At 37.2% G+C, this 26,130-nt stretch overlaps 1 protein-coding gene across 1 annotated transcript in view; it reads left to right on the forward strand.

The window, feature by feature from the left end:
• The window catches only part of PUS10 (pseudouridine synthase 10), a 63,390-nt gene that overhangs the window by 22,165 nt on the left and 15,095 nt on the right, over positions 1 to 26,130 (forward strand). The window contains exons 5-11 of the mRNA XM_033124702.1: positions 12,525 to 12,559; positions 15,874 to 15,985; positions 18,142 to 18,203; positions 18,507 to 18,552; positions 20,667 to 20,731; positions 22,147 to 22,232; positions 23,309 to 23,434. Of these exons, the coding sequence (XP_032980593.1) occupies positions 12,525 to 12,559; positions 15,874 to 15,985; positions 18,142 to 18,203; positions 18,507 to 18,552; positions 20,667 to 20,731; positions 22,147 to 22,232; positions 23,309 to 23,434 (532 nt within the window). The remainder of the gene's footprint in view (positions 1 to 12,524; positions 12,560 to 15,873; positions 15,986 to 18,141; positions 18,204 to 18,506; positions 18,553 to 20,666; positions 20,732 to 22,146; positions 22,233 to 23,308; positions 23,435 to 26,130) is intronic.

The raw sequence follows: 26,130 nt of genomic DNA on the forward strand, positions 1-26,130 counted from the left end.
AATTCGTTACCAATTAGATTCATGAGTGTATTTAATAATTTTTTTTTTTTAAGATTTAAGATTATCGGGGAAGGGGAACAGGACTTTATTGGGGAACAGTGTGTACTTCCAGGACTTTTTTCCAAGTCAAGTTGTTGTCCTTTCAATCTTAGTTGTGGAGGGCGCCGTTCAGCTCCAGGTCCAGTTGCCGTTGTTAATTGCAGGGGGCTGGGCGCAGCCCACCATCCCTTGTGGGAGTCGAACCTGCAACCTTGTGGTTGAGCTCTCCAACCAACTGAGCCATTTGGGGGCTCAGCGGCAGCTCAGCACCTTAGTTGCAGGGGGCAGAGCCCACCATCCCTTGCGGGACTCGAGGAGTCAAACCAGCAACCTTGTGGTTGAAAGCCCACTGGCCCATGTGGGAATCGAACCTGCAGTCTTCGGCATTAGGAGCATGGAGCTCCAACCGCCTGAGCCACAGGGCCAGCCCCAGTAATCATTTTTGACATGTCATGTACTTTAGGTCTTTTTTATTTGTTTAGTTATTTTAGCCTCTATTTTTATGTCATATTGTACAAATTAGTGGTCATGTATGAATAACTCATCACACTGCCATTCTCTAGAAATGTACTTGAAATTTCCCACACACCAAAGCTGTCATTTGATTTTGCTTTTAGACAGATCTTCACCAAATTATTCTTAGGAATCTGTGGTTCCCTTTTTCTTCTTTCTCTCTCACCGTCTCGATCTCTGTCTTTCCCCACTCTCTACTACCCTCTCCCTCCCTTTCGCATTCCCTTCCTTCCTAATACTACATCAGGTGTCTTAATAAAGATATTAGCAGGATTTACACTGGACAGGGTTTAAGGTCCAAGGGCCACTGCCTTTCTCCTTTCGTCAGTGTCGTACTGCATTTTGTTGTTGGGTGTATGGTCTGATCTGTCTTGATCACTTACCTTTATGTCTTGCTCACCTGTTAACCAGCATTCATGGCTAGAAACTGGCTCAGTGCAGATGCTGTTCCAGTCTCAGATTCACAACAAAATTTTAAAAATATCACCTTCTTTAAACTTTTAGACTAAAACTAGAACTGAAAGTTTGGAAGGGACAAGGGTTAAGGAAATCCCCTTTTATGTTCAATGTGCTTCAAGAAGTAGCTTAATAGATTTTTTTTTAAATTACTAAACAGTCAGGAGACCCATATTACAAAAACAACAGTTAACATTTTTTTGGGGTGGAATATCTCATTTAAACTTCCAATTATACAAGAAACAGCATTCTCCCTGTTTTACAGATGAGGAAACGGCACCAAAAGGACACTTAATTGCTCCATAGCACTAGCTGCTAAGTAGGAAGAGAACTTGAACCCAATTCTTTCTATCTTGGAATTCCATATTTTTTCTAGGATACTTTATGATCTCCTTTCCATCTTGGTTCTGACTACTTAGGCAAGTCCCTGAAAAGAAAAGCAGATGACAGGCACACTAACCCTTAACAGAACAGAGGATAAAACAGATCAGTTTATCCTTTACTTGGAAAGAATTTTTTTGAAGTTTTTAGTGCATTGCTTTTATAAATTTAGAAAGACAAATATCAATAGCTTGACATATAACTTATTTTTCAAATTATAATAAAATTCATTAATTTGGAGAAAGATTTTTCTTTAAAACAAGATGATGATATATGGGGTGTGTGTGTGTGTGTGTGTGTGTGTGTGTGTGTGTGTGTGTTTTACAGTTTGCAGAGCATCCATTCATTCTATCATCACAACATCTCTAAAGGTAGCTATTGTATTGATGGAGAATGAGGTTTACATGAAAAGAAATGGGCAACTTTTCTCTTTGAATTTATGAAAATTTTGATAAGCATTTCCAAATTGCCCTCCTAAAAAATGGTACCAGTTTACAACAGTGTATTGCAACTTCATACCCTTGCCCAACTGGGAATTATTATACTCTTTTGTATTTTCTAGCCTGTGTGCAAAAATTGTCTAGTTTTAATTTGCACTTATTTAATTTTCAAGTATAGTTTTACATCTTTGTATTTGTTTACTAACCGTAAGAGTTTCTTCTTATCTGGTTATTTGGCTTTTCAAAATTAATTAATTAAGAGCTCTTTGGAAATAATGGTTATTAATCTTTATTTTATTTCTTCCAGCCTGTCATATGTCATTTACCTTTGTTTATGGTCATTCAACAAACTTAAATTTCTAATTTTTTTCCTCCCACACCTGCCTTATGCCCCATGTCCATGTCTTTGGACACCTCCAAATGCCCCAAACTATCTGGGCCCAATTCACAACCTCTCTCCAAGACCCAGACTATTGTCAGAGAGGACCTAGTCTCTACAGGGTATCCGGGCCTGGGGATTGGTTAGCAACATTCCTTGAATTTTTCTGCCTTATTCCTGGATGGAGGGGTGGTGCTTGGAGTGATGGGCTTTACAGAGCATTGCTGGAGGCACATTTCTTAAAGGGGAAGCACAGTCTCTGCTTCTGCTTCCCCACCAACAATGCTTCAGGCCAGGAGTGAGAATTTATTTTAATATACTAGCCAAGTCCCTTGTTCCCTCTGGCCTCCAGTTTCCCCATCACTAAAGGAGGTAGGGGGTGCTGGATTACATGTTCCTAAGAGAAACATTCAAGAACACAGGGTCCTTATCTCCCAGTGCTCCCCTGAGGCCCGGCAGAGCTGAGAACAAACTTCAGCGATGACAGAGGCCCTGGAGAGCAGAGGGAGACACTCAGGAGGGCACCCTCTTTCTGTCACCCCTCTCCCCATTCTACCCCATCCCACCCTGACTCACTTGCACTCCCCCAGGAGGTAAATCCGGGATGTCTCCTAAGGCCAGATTCTTGACAACCGTGTTCAAGCTGGTGTGCTCCATGGGCAGAGGAACACAGCTTTGAGAAGGAGGCAAGGGTTATTTGGGTGCCCTGTTTGCCAACCACCCTTCCTGCTGAGCTTCTAGAGCTTGCTGACTGACGACCCTGCGGCCCAGAGCTGCGTCCAGTGCTAGCTCCTTCCTGATTGCCTCCTCTCAAGGCCTCCCGGGAAGCAGACCAGGGTGCAGGTCATATTGTCCAGGCTGCCCGAGACAAGGTGGAAGAAGGAGAGCCTGTTTGAATGCCCCAGCACAAGGCTCCATGCCCTTGGAAGCAGAGCTCCCCAACAATGCCTGTGTTCTTAAATTTCTAATTTTTATGGAACTTTTTTTCTAGGAACCAATTTCTCTACATTTAAAAAAAATTCTTTGTTTAGGCCTTTCGATTGGTTGTAGTTTTTATCTTACGTTTTATAAATTTATTCCTATGTGTTTCGGGTTTTTTTTTGTTTTAACATGTTTTCATTTTAATTGCAATTTGAGTGGGATTTTTTTTCATAACATTTTCTATTTGGTTATTAGGAAAGTAATGTGTATGATTGTGTGTTGATATTTATCTTGTAACTTCCTAACTTACTAGTCTCTATTACTAATGCTAGTTGGTTTTGTAGTTGATTCATCTAGGTATGCAATTACCTTATTTACAAATAATGATAATTATTATATGTATGTGCATGTATGTGGGTGTATACATATGTATGTACGTGTGTATCTTATCTCATAGAATTGACTAGGCTCTCCAAAGCATGTGACATGTTTTGTGGTGATCCTGGTGAGCTTTGTGTTGACCCTCAGTGACAGAAATATTTCTACAGTTTTAATATTAAGTGTACTGTTAACTCTTTTCTAGTAGGTATTTTTTATGTATTTAAGGAAGTTTGGTTTTATTCCAAGTTTAGTAAGTTTTTAAATCAGAAATGGAGGGAACAGGTAGTAAACTGACTTTCTATGTGGAAGGACCACATATAATTATCTGAAAGTTTTTCCTCAGAAACTATCCAGTTTCTCCAAAGAAGAATCCTCTAATCCTCCAGAGAAAGGTATAAGCTTAGCTGCCTGAGTACCCAGAGCAGGGTAGGGAAGGGACTGCAGGTCTCTATTCAGACTGAACCCTTCTGTTTTTCCTTGTAAGCCTTCACTCCAGCCATCCTCTTGCGAGGGGCTCCTGAGGGTAGGTACCATGAGTTCAGTTTACCAGAGTATAAATCTGCTCTTGCTTCGTGTCAGAGAGGGCACCTGGGAGTCAATGTGTTCCTTCTACAAGCTTTCGACCACTCCCCCTCTGTAGCCCCATGTTGTACCCTCTGTTGTTTTATGCCTCCAGTCCTCAGCTTTGCTGATTCGGAGGGCAGTGCTGGAATCTCCTTTTGCTCACACTTAGGGATCAGCTTCCTGGGCTCTACTACTTTCTACTCCTGTATCCCTTTTCTGTCTTCATATATCGAGAGTTGGGGTGATGAATTGTTTTCTTGTTTCATTATAGGTGGAGTTCCTTTTTTTCTGTTTCTCATTCTCTATCTTATTTTAAGATGATTTTTCAGAGGACAGGTGAGCAGAAAGGGCTTTTATAATAACAAATTCCTTTAGTATATTTAAAAAGAAATATCTAAACAATTAATTTAAAAATAGTCAAATAATTTCTTATCCCTAAGAATATATTTAGTGCAAATGAAGTTCGACACACAAAATGATTCCAGTCTTGTAATTTTCCTGTGATAACTTGGACTAATTTTAAACTAGTTCTCTTTATAGTTTTTGAGTTATTTATTGAAGTGATTTTTTTCAACATTATTAGATTCTCAGCAATTAACTATTAATATGTCTCCTTGGAATTTCAAAACTTAAAATTTACTTTTAAAAGCTGTTTTTCTTGGTAGTAGTTTTGAAGTGAACTTGTATTTGTAATTTTTGAAATTGAGCCAGTTGATACATTGAAGTCTCTTGAACCTGCAAGTTCACTTTATGTTAACTGGTATTTCAGTGAGGATGCCAGTTCCCTAAAATCAAATTCTAGGAGGAAATACATTTGCGCCTTCTCAGCCAAACCCAGTTGTTAACAGATATTTGTTGAGATGCCTTTGCTTCACTGATGTTACTAACTCTAGAGTTACCTGAAATTCAGTTGCCAAGTTATCTCCTTATTAGCATGTGACACTAAAGGACAAGACTGAGCCATATCTGTCCTTATGTCTATCCCAGAGCCATTCATTCATTGCACCTGCTCTGTCTTCTGATCTGCCTCCCCACCATCACTCCTACCCCACCTTCCCACCCCAATAGAACTTCCTCTCGTGATTATTTCCAATCAAATCCTTCAGAGCTAGGCAAACATCAGCACCTAGAGTATTGCAAAATGCAATAGAAATTCTCCTTCTTAAAACTCGCAACACAGAAATAGCAATTCTCCTAAGAAGTGGGACAATAGAGCAGCTGTGCAACCTAACTTTCACCTGCAGATTCGGTCTATATTTGCTGATTTGTCTTTGCTTTTCCCCTTGCCTTGTCAAAAATGAAACGTTCAACCTTTTTAATGCTGTCCAACAGTAGTAAGAAGAGCTGGAGTTAAAAGGTCTTATGTCTCACTTCCTTTTCTTTTTTCTCAACCTTGTAGGGAAAGATAATGTAGAGATTTTGTAGAGGTTTTTATACAGAGCTGACATAAGTTTTATTCATCATAAGAGACACCCAGACTCAGTCTGTTAGTCATTTCATCACAGGTCTGACATCAGAGACTCCAGGAAAAGAAGAATGGGATTGAGGCAGGGAGGTGGTGGAGGTGAGATGTGGAGGTAAGGAGACTGGGGGTGAGAAGAGGTGGGGGAGGAGTCTTTAACTCAGCTACCCTGGTTCCCCGAAAATAAGACCTAGCAGGACAATCAGCTCTAATGCGTCTTTCGGAGCAAAAATTAATATAAGATCCAGTTATATTATATTATGTTATATTATCTTATATTACATTATATTATATTATACCCAGTCTTAAGACTGGGTCTTATATTAATTTTTGCTCCAAAAGACACATTAGAGCTGATTGTCCTGCTAGGTCTTATTTTCAGGGAAACACGGAGGGTGGTCCAGCAGTGGTCATAGGAGTGTACTGTCCCATCCTCTCTTACCTTTCTCTTTCTGCTACCACACTTGATATCAAACCTGACACAAGGCAAGGAGCGGGCCCTGGAGGGGTAGATGCTCAAAGTTAGCAGACTGGGGAGTGGCGAGGAGGAGGAGGAGAAGGAAATCTTAAGCAGTTGTGCTGGGTAAGAAAGAAGAGAGAAGAGTTTTTATTGTTACTAATTTCATTATTGAACCTAGTTCACCATTGGCTATTTGTGTGCAAGAAAAATACATAAATGTGTATATGTATGCATGTGTGTATGTTGGGAGAAGAGGGAGCTGGGGTAATAACCCTAACTACCATTTCCATGTCGTCATTTCCCTGTTGGTACAAGTCTATACAGTGGTACCTCAGTTTTTGAACATCTCCGTTGAACATTTCAGTTTACAAACGCCGTAAATTTTATGGATCTATGGTATCATTAGATAGTAAAATTTATGCTAAATTTGCAGTTTTAGGGGTTGATTTTGAAGGTCTGGATTAATCCATTTTGCATTACTTTCTATGGGGAAACCGTGCCTCGGTTTTTGAATGTTTCAGAACTCGAACAGTCTTCCGGAACAGACTACGTTAGAAAACTGAGGTACCACTTTATTTGTATTGTCTTTATTACAAGTGAGTCCAAGAGATGTATAGGATTCAAAGGACTTTAGTGTTTTAAGGGCATTATTGGTAATTTAGCAACCCCAAATTCACTGCTAATCACCAAGTTTTGTTGGCTGTGAGCTCATTATCTCTTAAAGCTGCCTACTCTTCTCCATCCCCATCAGCACTGCCATAATAAGCTATTTCTTGGTTGAATTATTGCTTTAGTTTACCACATGTCTTCATTTCCCTTAGTTCCCATTTTCCTCCTCTAATTCACACTGCAACCAGAGTAGGCATTCCTGAAGACAAATACGATTATGCCCCTCCATTGCTTAAAATCCTTCTGTGGCACTGTATTGCTTTCAGTGAAAAATCTAAACCCCTTAGCATGGATAGAGTAGTTCTGTGATCTAAGTCCTGCTTCCTCCTTTCCACTCCCAGCCACGTGTCCTCAGCTCCTTAGGGACCACTGACTCACAGTTCCCAGAACCTTCCTGATGCTCTCTGGTGTTTGCACCGTAGGGTTTTCTTTATTCGGAACATACGTTCCCCATTCTACCCAGTTAATTCTAAGTTACTAATCCTTCAGAACTCAGATTATGTGTCACTTCTCCTATAAGACTGAGCTGAGGATGTCTTACATGTTCCCTCTAAATATATCTGTCATAGCTACCATCTTTCAGTATTTTTATTTTTATCAATATTATTAATTTTTATTATTGAAGTTTATTATCCTTTTACTCCCCTTTATTTTCTCTTAGTTCGTAGGTTCCCTTATGGGCAGAGACTGGTCTTTCATCTCTGATTCTCAGTGAAGATCTCCCCACAGGCAGGTACTCCCAAATAATGAAGGGTTGAGCCCCTTCATGTTATAAGTTGATAAACCAAGGTGCACAAAGATAAGACAGCACCTTGCAAGTGATCGCACGATATTTAGAGGCAGTGCCTGCCTTTTAGTCTAGTGTTTGTTTCCCTTTATCAGAAATTACAGACGTAGGTGTGTATAAGGGCCAGCTAGGCAGCAGATATGAGAAAAGTAGACTGTCTTTTTCACAATCATTCAGTCATTCTTCTGGAACATGTGCTTTTTTTCACACTATTTTCCCAAGTATGATAAAGAAATATTTTGAAGGGAAATAAAGAAATACAAGAAGTATTTTATTTTCCTTTTAAGCTACCACATGAGAAAACTGATAGTGTGAAGATGATGGTTATACTGGGACTTAGTGAATTACAGAGGATCAATGTTTCCCTTCTCTGTGCTGCCATGGGACGGACTCTGTGGATACGTAAATGAGGCATTTCTCATGTTAGGGTTTCAATCATTGGATTCATGGCCTAGCTTGACACACAAAACCTGCTGATCTTTCCGGTTTCATTTCTAGCTGGTGAATGTCTGCTCACATCTGTGCACACATACGACATGCCCTAAGCTCCAACTTTCCTGAATCGTAGTTCCCCAGAATGCCATTTGTAGTGCCTCTCTTCCTCTCTCTGTCCTTCCTTCCTGCCATCTCAAGCCCTGGCCCTACATCACCTACTCTCATTGTTTGATGCTAGCTGAGCACCCACCCTAAGAACTCTAAGCTCAGAAGCCATTCCCAGTCATAGGTTTTCCATGGTGTGTGTGTGTGTGTGTGTGTGTGTGTGTCCAGAGTATACAGGCACTTAAGCAAGTATGTTATTCAACTGCCCCATTTAGGACTTGCTTAGAAGTCTATTAAAGGAGAGCCCAGGATTAAATTGTGTGGTTCCTGAATTTTCAGGAGGTAACATACTGCCTTTGCTATCAAATTTGATTCAACTTGATAACTTTAATGCCATTTGGATCTGTTGGGGAGAAAGAATTAAATTGCTTACGCTAGAGAATGATTTTTTTCCCACTGACTAAGGAATAGACATTTATTAAAATTATCGTGGTGACCTGAAAGGAAAAAATGTACTTCTTTTTCCTCAGCAGAAGCAGGTTGAAGGCATTTTTAGCATGTGGTAAAAATGGAATAATTGAGCAACACTGATATCTTTGGGGTTCAGCTTCCAGCCCCTGCTGTGTGATTAGTTCTGTCTAACCTGCTGGCATGCTTGAGCAGGGAGCCTGCAGAGAGTTAGGAAGGAACAACCCTTTAGTAGATCTCAGGTACGGAAGACATTTAATTTAATTTTACATGTTACACATAGTAATCTGGTTTCCCTTGGCAACCTCCAGTTCTGCCCTACTTTATAATAAGAGGATGACAGGAAACATTGCAGACTTCATGGCATTACCTGGAAATGAATGTTGAGAAGAGAGTTTGCCTCAAAAGAGGAGAGGAAAAGGTCACTAAAAAAGGACAGCAGAGTCTGAGTTCCCTTAAAGAAGGGACAGATAGTTCTCTATAGCTCAGATACCTAAGAGGATTTCATTGATGAGGAAAGTTCCAGAACTACCTATAATAGAGGAGTTTGGCATTTAAGGGAAAAGGATCAAGTCTTGTATATATTTTAAGGGATAATAATTTTATTATTTATGAGTTGCCTTGAGATAAGGTTTAATTTTTAAACAACAATAGGAGCATTTATTAAGTACATGCCAGGAGTCTTACTTGGTTCCTTACATACACAATTTCATTAAATCTTTACAATGTTCCTGCAAGAGGAGTATTAATATCCTCTTGTAGATGACAAAACAAGTATTTATTGATCTCTTAAAGTATGGAAGCCAAAAGTATGGAAACTTTGACTACAAGGTTTCAGCTTGAGGAGATCATTATTCATTTTTTCTGTGATCTCCAAGTCCTATAAATCTGAATAGCCTCTATTACAAAATAGTATGCTAACTATGTCCATTAAAAAATGGCCTTTAGCCATCCAGAAAAGCTTGAACTACCGTCCTCTGTTCTAACTCTCATTTTACACATTAGGAAATTGAGTGCCAGAAATTTAGTAAAGCCCAAAGCTAGGTCTTCTGACTGCTAGTAGATTGTGTATTAGGTTGGTGCAAAAGTAATTGCAGTTTAAAAGTTTAAAAATAATTGCAAAAACCGCAATTACTTTTGTACAACCTAATATTATACCAAGCTCATACACTTTCAAAGAAGGCTTGAGTAAATGGAAGGAAAGATGGAAGGGGTCTGTAGTACTATCAATGGTACTAAGTTGAACTAACAAAGGAAACAAACTAAAAAATCAGAAGGTACTGAGGAGACATTTAGGCATTGGGAACAGTTCTAGTTCTTACCTAGCTAGTGATTAATTTATTCTGTTTGGCTCATGTCTGAAGGAAGTAGTGCACCTCATGTTTCTGAATGATCAAATGAGGTCTGACAATTAAGTTCGCGAACTTGCCACCATGCGCCTACATTGGCAGCATTGTACAAACAGCTCAGTAAGGTTTCATAACCTTGGTCTCACAGCTGTGTTCGTGTCGATGTGTAGCAGTGTCTTTCTGAGTGGCGTTCATTATTGTTGTTGCATGTTTTTGTGTGCCGACACAAGAATGTCTGAGCTTGAATTAGAGCAACGAACAAACAGTAAATGTCTTGTTAAACTTGGAAAGAGTGGAAGTGAAATCAGGGGCATGTTAGTCAAAGTTTATGGGGATAATGCCATGAAGAAAACGGCAGTGTACAAATGGATTAAACATTTTTCTGATGGGAGAGAACGTGTCACTGAAGAAGAGAGGTTAGGGCAGCCAGTAATGAGCAGAACTGATGAAAACATTGCAAAAATTCATTGAATTGTGCGTCAAAATCGTCGGCTAACTGTGAGAAGCATAGCAGACCAAGTAAACATCGATAGAGAAACAGTTAGGAAAATCTTAACTGAAAATCTTGAGAAAGGTGTGTGCAAAACTGGTCCTGAAGGAGCTCATCGATGAACAAAAGCAAAGGAGAGTCCAAGTTTGCCAAAACCTTTCGGAGAGGCAAGATGATGTTTTGGGCCATGTTATCACTGGTGATGAAACATGGGTGTACCAATACGACCCTGAAACAAAGCGTCAAAGTGCACAATGGAAGTCAGCCAGTTCTCCAGGACCAAAAAAGTTCCGTCAGTCCAAATCAAGAGTCAAAACGATGTTGCTAACCTTTTTTGACATCAGAGGGATTATTCATTATGAATTTGTACCAACTGGACAAACAGTTAACCAGGTTTACTATTTGGAAGTGCTGAAAAGGCTGCGTGAAAAAGTTAGATGAAAACGAACTGAACTTTTTGCCAACAATTCATGAGTCTTGCATCACGACAACGCACCAGCTCACATGGCACTGTCTGTAAGGGAGTTTTTAGCCAGTAAACAGATAACTGTATTGGAACACCCTCCCTACTCACCTGATCTGGCCCCCAATGATTTCTTTCTTTACCCGAAGATAAAGGAAATATTGAAAGGAAGACATTTTGATGACATTCAGGGCATCAAGGGTAATATGATGACAGCTCTGATGGCCATTCCAGAAAAGAGTTCCAAAATTGCTTTAAAGGGTGGACTAGGCACTGACGTGGGTGCATAGCTTTCCAAGGGGAGTACTTCGAAGGTGACCGTAGTGATATTCAGCAATGAGGTATGTAGCACTTTTTCTAGAATGAGTTCGCGAACTTAATTGTCAGACCTCCTAAGTCTACAGAAGTATCTAGTGCACTACTGGTCATTTGAAGTTTAAAAGGACAGGGTCCACCTATGAACCACTATGCCCTGTGTGTGTGTAGATGATAGATAGATAGATAGATAGATAGATAGATAGATAGATAGATAGATAGATAAGTAGATAGAGCTACTTGAGATGAGTCTTGAGATGGATGTGAGTGATAACTGGCCATTTTTGTGACATGTAGAAGCAGAGACTACATGTATTTTATTGACTTACACATGGATGCTTCTGTCATCTTCAAAAAATGCCATTACTGAGGCAGGACATGTCATTACCTTTCTTTAAAGTGAAAGCTGTGGGGGTCTAACGACAAACTGAGACATCTTAGTGTCACACACTTATTAGTCAATGCATTTTATGTGAATTTCATTTAATCCTCATAACGACTGTGATTGTGAATGATATTTTTTCATTTTAGCATTTTTTTCAATTTTCTATTAATCCTTCCCAGAACATTCTCCCTAACATTTTATTGTGAGAATTTTCAAACATATAGTAAAGTTGAAAGAATGGTACAGTTAACACCCATATACCCACCTAGATTCTACAATTTACTTTTTTCTGTATTTGCTTTATTATATATCTAGCCATCAATTTATCTACCCACCCATCTTAGTTTTTGTTGTATTCCAAAGTGAGTTGAAGACATTAGTACATTTTACTCCTAAACACATTGTGTATATCATTAATTAGATAGAGTAAAAACGCGTTAGCCCTATTCAAAGAACAAAAACAAAGATGGAGCGATCAAATGGCTCAGTTGGTTACAGCGCAAGCTCTGAACAATAGGGTTGCCGGTTTGATTCCCATGTGGGCCAGTGAGCTGTGCCCTCCACAACTAGATTGAAGGACGACTTGGAGCTGATGGGCCCTAGAGAAACACACATTGTCCCTCAATATTCCCCAATAAAATTAAAAACAAAAACAAAACAAAAAACAAAAAGAAAAATTGAGACTTCAGTTCTATGTACTCAGTCACTTTGGGCCTTTCCCTATGAAATAGTAGGATATTTTAAGAATAAATGTAAGCTACCCATGTTAAAAAAAAAAAAAAACTTGTACCTCATTAATGAGAAATAGAAATCTGTAGGGAGGTGGGGGATACCCCTGCTGAATTCCTAAGCCACAGCAAGCCAGCATTGAAAGTGGCATCTTACCTCATTTCTGATTTTAAATGAGGTTGAGGTCACTGCCACATTTCTGAACACTAACTTTTCTCCCAAAAAGGGAGTTTGATTAGCAAATTAGTTAAGCACTTTAGTAATGATATTGGAACTTAATTTCAATAAACATTTTTTCCCTTTTCTTTCTGGGTGTGACTAAATTACCTACAGCATGCTGCATGGTTGCTGGTAAAACAGGAAATGGGGTAAGTAATTTAGGTAGGGAATTTTTACTACCATTTAAATATAAGCTACCTGATTCTTAAAGTACTTTGACTGCTACTATCTCTTTTTTTTAGAGTGAGTTCACTAGCTACTAGAGAACTTGGCACAAAAAAATTTTTATTGTATAAATTTAGATGTCAACCTTATTTGTTTTATTTACATAGCATATTAGTAGTCTATAAAAGTGGATTCACTTTTTTTGTGGATTTAACCTGAATATAAATGCATACTTTATATTTATTAGTCACTTATATAATGTAGTTTGGCAAGTTATTTTAAAAGAAGAAATTTTATACTGATCTTAGAAACCAAATTTTGAAATTCGTTATGCTATAAAAGATACAAAATAAAATAGTGAAAGCAGAACAGCAGTGAGTTTATACATAGATAAGACATAGAAAACATAGGTCCACAGTCCTTAATCTGAAACCCTTCAGGGCCAAACGTGTTTGTTTTGGAATTTAGAATCTTTTAGATTTTGGAAATGTAAAATGGTGTTAAATACCATATATAACATACCTTTCCCCTCCAGGACCTGGAGTGGAACAATATAATCAAACACATTAATATTTCCACAGTGAAACATGTGAATATTCACACGAAGTTTGATAAAGTCTCTAAACAGCCTCACACATTTAAGTCAGGGTTTCATTGCCAACTGTGTTAAGAAAAATATCTTCAATTTTCTGGAGCTTTTTGGATTTTGAAACTAAAAGTTTTATACCAATATAAAAAGTGCCATGTGACTATTGGACGTTCCTGTGCACTCTAGAGAGAAAACTCCAGAGAGAAATGTAGATTTCTGTATTAGAATCTCATGCGTGGTTAAGTGATTTATGAAAAACAGTAATTGGTTTGGCTTTTTTTATTTTTTATATTCACATCTTTATTTTTAAAAGGGTATTATCACATATTTATCAAAGGGTTTGGGTCCTAGGTTATGTTAAATTAGTCTCAAATGCTTGTGATTCTGTCATAATAAAATGTTATCCTATGTTTGAGAAATTTTTTAGTGTAGTCAGGACATGCTATTTTCTAAATGTTTTCAGTTTCCATCCACCTTGCTTGTGAGTTGTTGTTATTCGTTACTAAAGGATTTTAAAATAAGCCTAGTTTTCCCCAAAGGTATCCTATTCAATATAGAGCTACTGGCACAGAAAAAAATATAGAACACTAACCTTCTTCCTTAGTGTCCCTGGTTCATTCTATGTTTAAAAGATTGTGGAAGAATTGCCATTAAAGAATTGATTCAAGGTATTTAGAAAAAATTAATTGTGTTGGATATTTTGGTTCATCTTTGTCCTAGATGGTTGTCACCTTGTATCTATAGCAAAAGTGATTGTAATTGACATCCTCAGCAGTAGTTACCTGACAGAGGAAAGAGGGAAATGCAGTTACTAAGTACTAAATTGGAACTGCATTTACCTCAATGGCTGCTAATTCTTCTAAAGGACCATCAGGCATATATGCTAAGGATCTCTGTGAAAACACTTACCCTAAATTATATTAGGAAACTTATTAGCCACATTGTACTTGTAGGATTGAAAATCTGGCATTTTAAATATTGTATTTTTACCTTATATATAAGGTTAAGGTTAAGGTTTCCAAGATGTCTGTTAACCCTTTCCTCTAGCTCTTCAATCTGCAAAGAAAAAATACCTGTAGTTGTTTTTTAACTGGACTGAAAAGCTCTAAATATACTTCTAAGACTATGAAGGATTTAAAATACCTGTTTCTTTAAATATGCGATCAATAATGTTTTAACCCATTTTTAGGATTCACTTTTGCTGCAATCCTCTGTTATCTAGAGTCTAAACAATTTTTAAACAGTGTTTCATTCTTATGTTTTCTGTTTCAACGTTTTATCCTTTAAAGTGTATTCTTACTCAGTAATTATTTGCTTTTCAACTATGATGCTATTTTATACATATATCATTAAACTATTGATGCAATATCAAGATAGTCTTTTAAAATACCTAAAATGTTTCTGGTATTTATAGAATTAGGAACAGTTTATGAAGCTCAGACACTTAGTGTTTGAATAAATTCTTGAATGTAGAGAAATAATTTGATTATTTGTCAGATATAGGGCTTATCTCATTATTTGTCAGATATAGGGTATTTCATTATTAAACCACAATCCCAAAGCATATGAAAGCATTCCGTGTAACCAATTATATTCTCAGCTGGATACAGAATGCATTAGATCAACTCTTTTTTAATTTGCAGTTTTAGAGGAACGGTGGTTTTGATATATCTTTTTTTTAAGTTCAATTAAATTTAGCCATTAGCTAAATTATTTTTTTGTTGTCTACCTGCAATTAGTCGTGTCTTTTAGTCTTGAAGAATTAAATTATAATGGATATTGACTATAAGTCATTTCTATCAGTGAAAATTAGACATTTAAAGAAATGATTCACAAGCTGGCCCTTTATATCTTTTTAGTTAAAAGTAGCCCTGTGAATAGCCAGCCGTAAGATGATTTGAAGTTTTAATTATTTGAATGATGTGGGCTTGTTAGTTTATTAGTGATATTGCAGTGTTCTCAGTAGAGTAGAGCAGTTTTCATAATATCATACCATGTTTTTCTTTCCTCTTATCTCAGTTCCTTTCTATCACAATTTTAGGTTACAAACTAAAAACTAGAAATCATAATTGGGACTTCCCCAAACCTATTTATTGGCTCATGAGTAAATTTGGGGGGAATGTCAGATTTTTATTCATATATTTATATTAAGTTGAGCATTTCAGAACATTGATACTTTAGGATTTAATATTTCTTCTTCAGCAGTAAAGTAGAGCTTTTACATCAATTCCCCCAAAGTAAGCCCCATTATCCGGAAGAAAGTAGATGCAAACATTTTTAGTTTGGATGAGATTATTGTAATATGCAGTTTTGTAGTTTCTGAGTAATAAACAATCCTCTCTATTCTACCTTTCTGTTTTCTGATGTATGAGTTCTGGCAATTCTAGCTCAGAAAATTCTAGCTCTGGAATCTGGCAATTCTAGTTCTGGAATCTGGCAATTCTAGCTCAGAAAAACTCATTAGTATGCTTCTGTCTTTGAAGCTTTAAAAACTGTCTTATATGCCATTTAAAAAAGCAGTTTCTTGATTCTATTAGAATGTAAGGTCCATGAGCTGTTGAATTTTTGTCTGCCTTGTTCTCTGCTTTCTATCTAATGTATAAAATAGTAGGCACTCATTAAGTATTTTTTAATAATTGCATAAGCTCTTGCCTTTGGTAGAAAAAGTGAAGTTTTTCATGTCAGTGAATTAATTTTTATGTTATTCAGAAAGCAGAGTCTGTCACTGGGAAGAAATGATATAATTCAGCTAAAAGAAGCCTACAAGTGGATAACTCACCCCCTGTTTTCAGAAGAACTGGGTGTTCCCATTGATGGAAAGGTATTGGGTCATCAACACTGTTAATTTTGTTCTCTGGTTTTACTTCATTATATGGCAGAGTTTTGGTTAGCCAAAAGAATCTTCTCTTTAAATAATCCAATGAAGGATTTTTAAGCTTTTAAAATATTAATTTCTAGTCTTAAGTTGAGGTTAAAGTGTAACAGGTGCAGTGTACCCTAATTGACCTTAAAAGGTTAGAAATGAACTATGCCTTAAATATATATTTTAATTGGAGAGAGAGATTTACTGATACAGAGCAATACATAAATAACTGAGCAACTGTAGAGTCAACTCTAGACTATTTAAATTTGGTTATCTGTGGCTTATCTTGTTTTCAAATATGCAGACAGAAGCTACTCAACTATAGTGATCAGGGACTCAGTCTCTGACACCTCTGTTGAGAGTCTCTCCAGTCCCTCTGTTTAGTTTTAGGCAGCGATTGCCTTTGAAGCCAGAACACTTACCTATTCTTGAGCAGACCTTGCCTCAGTCTCTAGAATGGATTGAATTTGTAGGGAAGAGCTCAACAAGTTTCTGGATGTGGAAACAGGACCTATTCCTAGCTCATCTCATCATTTTTCTTGAAGGAAATTATCTGAATATCAGACACATCCCTATTCAAGTAAAAATCACAAAACCATCTTTCGAAGCTAAATAGTTAAACAAAATTGTCACTATTTTGAATTATACAGCTCTGTTTCTCTCAGTTAGTAAGAATATACTCTGCCCTTTAAACTGAATACTGAGAGAATAGAAAATAAAACCACCACAGATAGTATGAAGAGGAAATGAGGTAATGAAAGTACTTTGGAAATTAGAGAAGTCATTGATGCAAAATATTTTTACCTCAAATTTTAGTTTTGAAGCACAAATGATTTTTCACATGTTTAAACAGAACAGAAAATAGAAAACAAAAGATGATTCAGGAGGAGTGAAGTTTTCTTGAGTAAAAAGAATATGTTGTAATTTTAATTTTACTTTGTAGATTAGAATAGAGAAAAAAAATAACTATTCACTATTATGATTCTAGAGTAGCTAGTAGGCTTGCTGATGATCCAATGCAATCCATAAATACAGAACTCAATAAAAAAGATGAAATTGTTGTCTGGTATGACATTTCTATTTTTTCTCAATGTAGAATTTTGTATATTCTCTGTGGAAGTTAATGTACACAGAGTATGAAATTTTGCTTTTTTGTATACAGGATGTTCATTATAACATTTTTTAATAAGAGAAAAACTTACTATAACTTACATGTCCAACAGTCTTCGAAAAGATGTCCATGACATAAAACTAATTGAATAAAGCAATTATCCAAAAGTATGTTTAATATCCTAAGAAGCATGTACTGTACATTTATGTTTATATTCATAAAAATGACTTGAAAGAAACATGCCAAACTGTTACTAATTGTACTTCAGTAGAGTGGAATTGAAAACCCATCCTGTATTTGATTATTTTATAGTTTGTATGTATCACTTTTATAATAAAACAAAAATTAAGAGCTCTCTTTTAAAACTCAAATCCATTAAGAAGTTTGAGCACTTAAGGAAAAGCCTTAGGGTAGCCGGTTAGCTCAGTTGGTTAGAGCGCATTGCTCTTAAAAACAAGGTTGTCCGTTCGATCCCCACATGGGCCACTGTGAACTGCGCCCTCCACAACTAGATTGAAACAGCTACTTGACTTGGAGCTGATGGGTCCTGGAAAAACACACTTAAATAAATAAAAGTTAAAAAAAAAGCCTCATACAGAGTTTTTAAGCAAGTGGAATAAATGTTTTTTGCTTTACTGATAATTCTAGTCATAGTATTGAATAGAGTAGTTCTTTATTTCTTTCAGTTATCTATCTCCAATTCCATGAATTCTCATTCATCTTTACGCCTAAAATCAAAAATCATACAAATGTATTTTAAAATTTCTTTTAAACTTGTTTTTTGGTAGCCTCACTAGTGATTGAACTTTTGAAATTAAAAAAAAAAAGACTATTTTCCTTTACAGCTGCTCTGTGAACAAGTTGATTTGAAAATATAGTATTTCTAGTTTTCGTTGTCACTCTTTCTGAGCCAATCTTTGAGAGTTAATTTCTATTTCCATTCATAAGTTGTTAGATGTTGGTTTCCTTTTGCTCATTTTTAAACTGTCTTTATAATTTTTAGAGCTTGTTTGAAGTGAGTGTGGTCTTTGCTCACCCAGAAACAGTTGAGGATTGCCACTTCCTGTAAGTTGCCCCATAAACAACAGTGTCAATTGTGTAACATTGTTAATGCTTTTTGGTTTTCATGAAAATAGTATTGCTCCTCTTTCTAATGAGTATATCAGAACTTGTCATGTCTTAGTAGGTTTAAAATGTGCTCTCTAACATAAGGGTCTAGACAACCCAATGCAGCTCATATAGTGATTTATTTTGTCTGATCCTGCTATCCTCCTGAGTTCGGCAGCGATGTTGTATAAAATATATTTGAATTATATCCACCCCAAAATAAACTTATTAACCTTTTATATTAACTTAAATTTTACTTAGACGTGCAGTATGTCCAGATTGTTTCAAGCCAGCCAAAAACAAACAGGTAAGGATTCCTGCTTCTTATTTTTTAGTGAGTTTTGTCTGAGCTGAATATTCACATTAACAACAACAAAAGAAGGTATATGCATTAGAAATGTGGCAATCTATTGTACTAGCAGTCAGTCTTTAAATCTTTCCATTTGCTACATTTTTTTTGTTTTTTTCCAACTATCAACACCTTTGCCTCTGGCTAGAAAGTCACAGTAACATACAAACATTCTTGTGTGTGTGTTTGTGTCACTGTCTGGGTTGTTCTGATATTGTTGAATTTAGAACCAGTTCATCAATGATATTTCTGTTACCCTTTGTAGAAATTAAACTTTTAGATTTTAATTCCCAAAATTACATCATCTGGGAAGATCCAAATGGTAAGTATCAGCAGTATTCCAAACTTTTGTCTAATATCCATTTTCTAGCAATTGGTGTTTTAAAATATAATCCAAAGTAAATTAAGTTATGTAGGACAGTCCTGAATTCATAAAGCCTATTTCAAACTACATTTGCGAAAGGGTGTTTTATTCAAACTCCCCTTTACTGATGTGAGCTAGTCTTTATGTTAATGAACAAGTTAGTTGGCATGTACTTTTAGTTTCTATTATGCTGGGATAAAATGGGATGGCACAATATTAGCAAACTTTCACACCCCAGTTGCTTAGTTGGTTTTGTACAGAGACTCAGGCATTCCTACTTTTCCTGACATCCATTTTGCTGTTCTGCTTGTTAAAAAGAATGTAAGTTTATTGTCAAAGATACTTCATTTGGTCTCTCCTCTTGCTTTGGCTAATTGCTGGGCCTTTTAGAATGGGTGAGGGTGGGAGGTTGTGACATTTGCTGAATGTCCTGTGCAGAAATAATTAGAATTGAAGACCAAGCCTAAAGCTGTGCTTCCCTCCTTTTCTCACATCATGGTACACCTAGAACATTATCACATTTGTTCAGCACCCTGAGGCTAACAGTTGAAGTTGCCCTAAGTTGGAAGAATAGGCCTGGGGCTTCCCACTGTCCCAGGCCCTGCCCCTCGGCCCTTGTGAAATAAAGGGATCTTGGCACAACTGTATATAGCTCACTGCTTTGTCATACCAGCTGGGAAGTTCTGCCCTAACGACCTGTAAGCCATATTTATACAAGTATTGATGATCTAGTTTCATTTTTGTTATCTTTGAGAAATATACAAGTATCAGCATTAAATAATAGGATAAGGGAATTTTTGTCAAAGTATCATAGAGACTACATCATTTGACCAGTAACTATTGTATAGTCTTAATTGTAGTTTTCCTGCCTTATAGCTGGGAGTAAATTGAATGACCTTTCCAGATTCTTTCAGGCCTTATATTTCATATCTTAACAAATAGGCCCTTAATTTTCAGTTCTAACCCTGTGATACCTTGATGAACTGTTGAAATGCCTGCATTGTGCCCCTTTTCAGTCAAGTATAATTTTTTATAACAGAAGAAATAATTGTGATTTATCATAGTAAGCCATGTATATGTGCACCAATTAGTTCTAGTATGTCTACCATGCGGTTTAACTTATTTTAAAAACCCCAAGGTGGGACATTTGTTGTAGATGCCCTTCTATGCAGTATAGTGGATTTATTTTCTCTGTGGCTGGTGAGTGGTGCTGAGTTACTACTACATGCCAGGGCAGGCGGGTTGGCTCTGTTTTACCCCTTACCCTGGCAGCCAACTCCTAAATTATATATTGTGGCCCGTGATGGGGTATAGGGAAAAAAAGCTAGATGGATAAATGTAAATTCCTTTTGTGGTCTGGGAAAAAATATTCAAAGCATATTTCCTGCAATATCATCATTTTTGTATTTGAAGATTGCCACATTTTGAGGATAGTGGGACAGTGAAATGAAGAAGACATGTTCTGCTAGGTCTACCTGGTATTATGGACATAGACCAGACTGAAGAGAAAGGTTGTAGGGGTGTACCAACTGCAGAACTGACAGTGTGAATTCTTACGTTTTATTTATTTTTTGAAGCATTAAATATTTTTCCCTTTTAAGTGTAGTTTAAGATGATATAATTTCTCCAACCATGTTCTGTGTTTCACCTCGGATGTTTTCTTGTCTAGATGATAAAATGTCTTTTCTTTTCATTTTACCCTATGTAGTCAGTATTCACTAGAATGGCAGTTATGAAAGCTTTGAATAAGATAAAAGAAGAGGATTTCCGCAAGTAAGTAGAAATATAAAAACAAGGAAGAATCATGAAATTTTAGAATACAGGAAATGTTAGCAATAATCTGGATTATCTCTAAGACAAAACTGGATGTATTTCAGGGCCCAGGACTGTGCTTAGTCATCGTTATACCCCCAATCCCTGGCTCAGTACCTGGCATGCAGTGGTGTTCAACAAATGTTTGTCAAATTAATATTTGAATTTATGAATCAAGTCCAGTTTCTTTATCTTTTAGAAGAGGATATTGAGGTTCAAATAGGGAGTTGACTTGCTTAAGATTTCTACTGGGTAACAGAAAGTAGTGAAGTTAGAGCCAGTTTTCGTGACTCTCCAGTCCAGTGCTAGTCCCATTATGTCCCTAATCTTGCATTTCATAGTACTATCTACCTCAAAAAAAAAAAAGGGAGAAAAAAGCTCAGGAGTTTCCTCACTTGTTATAATAGGCTGAAATACAATAAGCTTTACATTTTAATTCTCAATGTGTTTGTTTTATTTAATAAAATATTATCATAGTTATCCTTCTAGAATGTCCTTGAATAAATTTCAAACAATGAAGTTATGAGGAAGGTTTCATATATTTTACTGACTAAAAATAAGTCTCAGGATGGAAATATTTTTATTAAATTTTAGAAAGTAAAAACAGTTACGCTCTACAAGCAATAGTTCCTGAGTTCCTAAATGATTTCTTTGTTGAGACATCTTGGGAAACTTTGTGAAATTTTCAAGCCAACCATTTTGGATTGAGTCCACATCTAGTCACTTACAGGAAGACTCCGGTCCATGCCTCTGGAAGTTTCCAGATGGTGGACAGAAAATAAAGCCATACATTGATCTTTCCTGTCTGTCCTCCATTGAAGTTTCTTAACTGAAAGGGCAGAGTCTGCCACATTCCACTTTTTCTGGCTGTGAGGTTTGATTCCCAAGATAATAGTTGGAACGAGAAGAAAAAGAATGAGAAAAAGGGAGCGTAACCTCCCTACAGGTGGGACTTATGTGACTAATCTCACTACACACCAGCTTTACCCAAATGATTGAGGAGTTTTGTAAGCTAGCAGCAGGTGTTTAAGGATAGCAAAATGGCCAAAAAACCTTGAGAGGCTTCCACTTTGTATACATGGGTTTTTCTCCCAAACCTCAAGGCTGTTGGAAATTAACATCTGGGAACCTGAGGTCTCCTGAATATGGAAGGTAGTAGCAGAGCACTGATTTACTTAGTGCATTCTCATGTCTTAAAAGTGGTACTCTAGAGGCCTAAAAATCCCTATGGTTCCGAAACTTCCAAGTTAGGGAGGGACTTAGTCCTTAAGAGACTCAGGCTGTGTGTGTGTCTTGGATAATGCTGATCATTGTAGTTATGCGGTTCAATATTATGTCTGGAAAATGGTAGCTGTAAAATTTATTTTGTTTTGCAGGCAGTTTCCTTGTCCTCCAAACTCACCAAAGGCTGTATGCACTGTTCTTGAAATTGAATGTGCTCATGGTGCTGTTTTTGTGGCTGGTAAAATATTTAGTCTAGAATATACTTACACTGTCAACTTATTCTCCTTTCTGAAAAACTCACCTGATTCCTCCTTAGTTTCCTTCTTACTGTTGTTATTAGGTTCTGATTACTTAACTCTTTTGAGAACTAGAACCGATAGCCACGTTCATTTTAGGTTCTATAAGCGTTCTTAGGGTTGTTCAGGAGATCTGTTATTTGAAATGCCGTGCCGAAGGGAAATAACACTTCCCAGGTTTCAAAAGTTTTCATCAGAAATGGCCAAGTGGAAATATGGGTAGATGTAGAGACCCAAAATTGGTCAGGAGAAACATAGCTGTGGAGAGGATTTTTTTTTTTTTTAATAATAGGAAAGCCAACTTGAAAAAATAGTTTTATTATCTGCAAAATGACTAAACACTTGGCTTCTGCCTGAAAAAAAAATTGTTACATTGACTTTTCCAAGAGGTAATCTAGCAGACAGTCTGTTTTGAAAGCTACAGCTATTTTATAGTGATAGCTGAAATGAAATTGATCTTAAGTCTTGACTATAATACCCTGCCCTGAGGTAATGAGTAAAAGCCACGTGCCTAGGGTAGCTTTATTCATAAAGCAATGAGTTCATATTCTGTTAGGGTTTTTTTTTATTATTATTACAAAGACTTCAAAATTTTCTGTATTTGAATTCTTTGACATCTACTATCACCAATGACAATTATATTGAAAGTATTATTAATCAGGTGTAAAAGCAGTCGTTGCTGGTTTTTTCTAAACGATCTGTGGTGTGTTCTGTAATATTATAACTTGTTCAGTCAGCCAATCAGATTAATACATTGAGCATTCCCTTAGAATTCATTTAATGATTCATATCATTTCTTTAGCCATCTCTTCTATTGTTACCTTAAATATTTTCATTTAGTTACCTATGTGTATGTGCTGGCTCCCCAAATTAGATTGTAAGTTATTTGAAGCCTAAGCCTTGTTTCATATCATAGGACCTAGGATATTAGCATTCAATAAATAGTCGTTGTTTTTCTTTTTACCCCACTGTGCTAATCACATCATGCCATCCAGACTACCTTGTATTTCTTTTACAGGGAGATATAATAAATACTCCAGGAATCTACCACAAACTCCTTGGATAATTGATGGAGAAAGGAAGCTGGAATCTTCAGTGGGAGAATTAATTTCTGATCATCTTTTGACAGAATTCAAAGCAGAGAGTAAGTGTTACAATATTCGTATTTTAAATATATTGTCATTCATGAATAGATTTCTTAGAGGTGGCGGGAAAGATTTCTGTATTTTGTAAATCACCACCAAGTCTGGGCCCCTTGCCTGGCAGCTCTCCATGAATAGGAATTACCATGTCTTGAGCATCTCTGACTGGGCTGGATTTGAACCAAGTTGCCCAAGGATTTCTTTCCTCTTTCAAGGTGATTGATCTTTCCTGGGCAACTTCAAAACAGTTGAAACCACTTTAAATGAATGAACTTAACCTCTGACCTTGGGACACTTCAGCCTCCACTCTTTTGGGGAATATGAGAAAATTAAAGTACAACTTCCACATTTAGTACTGGTTCAAGAATAATCATTGGCAAATGCCTGGCTTCCATCATAACCACTAAATTATCCTGGGATAAAATTGAAGCGTAGAGAAAATAGACCAACAGCTACCATTTACCAAGACTTAATGGAAGTAGTGTTGTGTTTTTAATACCCTTTCCTAGGCAAAAGTAATTGCGGTGTTTGCAGTTTTTAACATTTTAAACCGCAATTACTTTTGCACCGACTTAATACGAATGAGCCCAGGTTTGTGGGATGAGCCACAGCCTGTCAGGTGGATGTTTTCTTTGTCTCCATAGGCCTGTCAGGTCAAAGGCAGCATAACGATTTAGGATTCTACTAGAGGAAAGGGGCTAAGATTTCAATCTCAGGAAATCATGTTGAACGTCAGGAAAAACTGTAGGCAGTAAGTAAATCACTCTTAAAGTGGGTCTACCAGCATAATTAGAACACCTTTTTCGAGGGACCAACTAGACATCCATCTTTCTCTCTGCAAAGCCTGAAGACAAGCCAGCTTTAGGAATAGGAAGCAGATGACTGAGATGAGCTATGGCTGGTCCTTCCAGCTTTCTGGCTTGTCAAGAAGAAAGAGAAGCACTTCAAACCACATCCCTCCTGTAGTTTGTTGCCTCGCGGGTAGGTTGGCCCTCTTTTCAAGGGTCTTTAAGAATTGCTTACTGAATGAAGAAGAAAGTTACCTAGTATCATGCAGGGTCTCTGCTCCCTCCACTCCCGCATAAGAACGCAGGATATGGTGAGGCCAAAAGGGAACAACGACTGAGCTGTGGATAGGGGGTTCATACCACTATATTCTCGCTGGTGGGTGGGTTGGAGACACAGGAAGCAGGAGTCACACAGTCTGCAATCTGCCGTCCGCTTCTCTGCCAACCAACCCACCCCCTAGCGTAGCCACTGCAGTGATATTAGGTGGCTAATGGCTAACCGGTGACAGCAGATGGCCATCCACTTCCCGAGCCAGCACATTTCCACGTAGGCCGAGAGCCTGGAAACTGCTCTCTGGGACTCTGTCCCCACACCTAGCAACCTAATATTTTCCAAAATCTTAGCAGTAAAGACTCTGGGTTATTGCCATGACCTTTTACCTACTTAGTGTAATATTTACACACTGGTTATCTTATGAGACTTATCTAAGTTACGAAGAAGTCAAAGTAAAGCTTTGGCACCGGAAAGTCTCTTTCAAACTCTCTTTGGGGCCACCGTACTCCCTTTCTTTAAGAGGATTCAAGAAACTTTCAGTTCTGATTATTTGGGTCCCAAGGAAGACCCCATTATGAGTAGGGCTGCTGGGGGCTCTGAAACAGCTGTATGTTTTCTCCTTGTAATTTTCCTAAAGGTAGGTTGTTGTCATTTTCCATTTGAGGGGGAAAATTTGTCTCCACACTGAAAGTAAATAAAACTGTGTTTAGCATCTATAGTGATATGTTGAGGAAATTTCCTGAGAGCTGCTCTGGGTCCCTGTGCTCTTATGCTCCTTTTCAGGGGATAAACCCTCGCTGTTTGAAATGTCTGATTAATAGCATTAATTGGGTAAACTTGTGCTTCTCAGATACATTACTTGTTATTTCTGTGGTTCACATCTGACAACTCTGGGAAGATGGTTCTGACTATTATGCCTCCAAGGTTTACAGCTCTATGAAAATAAACCAGTATTGCATGAAGCAGCTTAGCTACTTATATAAAGGTTCCTTCCCCTAGATGGGAAATGCAAATTTGTTTCTCAGTCACTTCAAACTGGCACATCATATTATGTACTTGCTAATTCCCTAGTTAATGAGTAATAAACTTTGAAACACTCTCAAAGTCAATGTGTCTAAGAAATTTTCCCCTGATACATTTATTACTTCACTCGTTAAATAAGTATTTGTCATGTCAGCTCCCTGCTGAAAATTGGCAATGACTAGTTACAGGATCAAGTCCAAGCTACTTAACTGGATATTCTACGGTCTTCATCATCTGCTCTCTGTCCATCTTTCAGTCCCATTGTCTGTCTGCCCCTGGGTGTGAGGGCCACTGCAGACTAGCTGAACCACTTATATAGTTCCTGATCAGTCTTACCCTTGGCTTTGTATTTGTTTTTGAAATACCTGTTCCTTTGATCAGAAGACTCAAAGAATTCACAGGATTTAGAAAACTCACCTAAGTTTTAAACATGTCTTTCCTAATAGTTAAGGCAGTGGCTCCTTTTCCTGTTTTTGTCAGGTATTATTAATAATTGCATACAAATAAAATTTTAAAGTTTGTCCCCCAAAGTATTTCTCAATGTCGGGTCCAAATGTGAAACATTTTTCTAAAAGGTAGAGTAAACACCCTTTTCCCTTTGTCTGGATTGACT

This window comes from Rhinolophus ferrumequinum, chromosome 13 (assembly GCF_004115265.2).
Source record: "Rhinolophus ferrumequinum isolate MPI-CBG mRhiFer1 chromosome 13, mRhiFer1_v1.p, whole genome shotgun sequence".
Taxonomy (NCBI): domain Eukaryota; kingdom Metazoa; phylum Chordata; class Mammalia; order Chiroptera; family Rhinolophidae; genus Rhinolophus; species Rhinolophus ferrumequinum.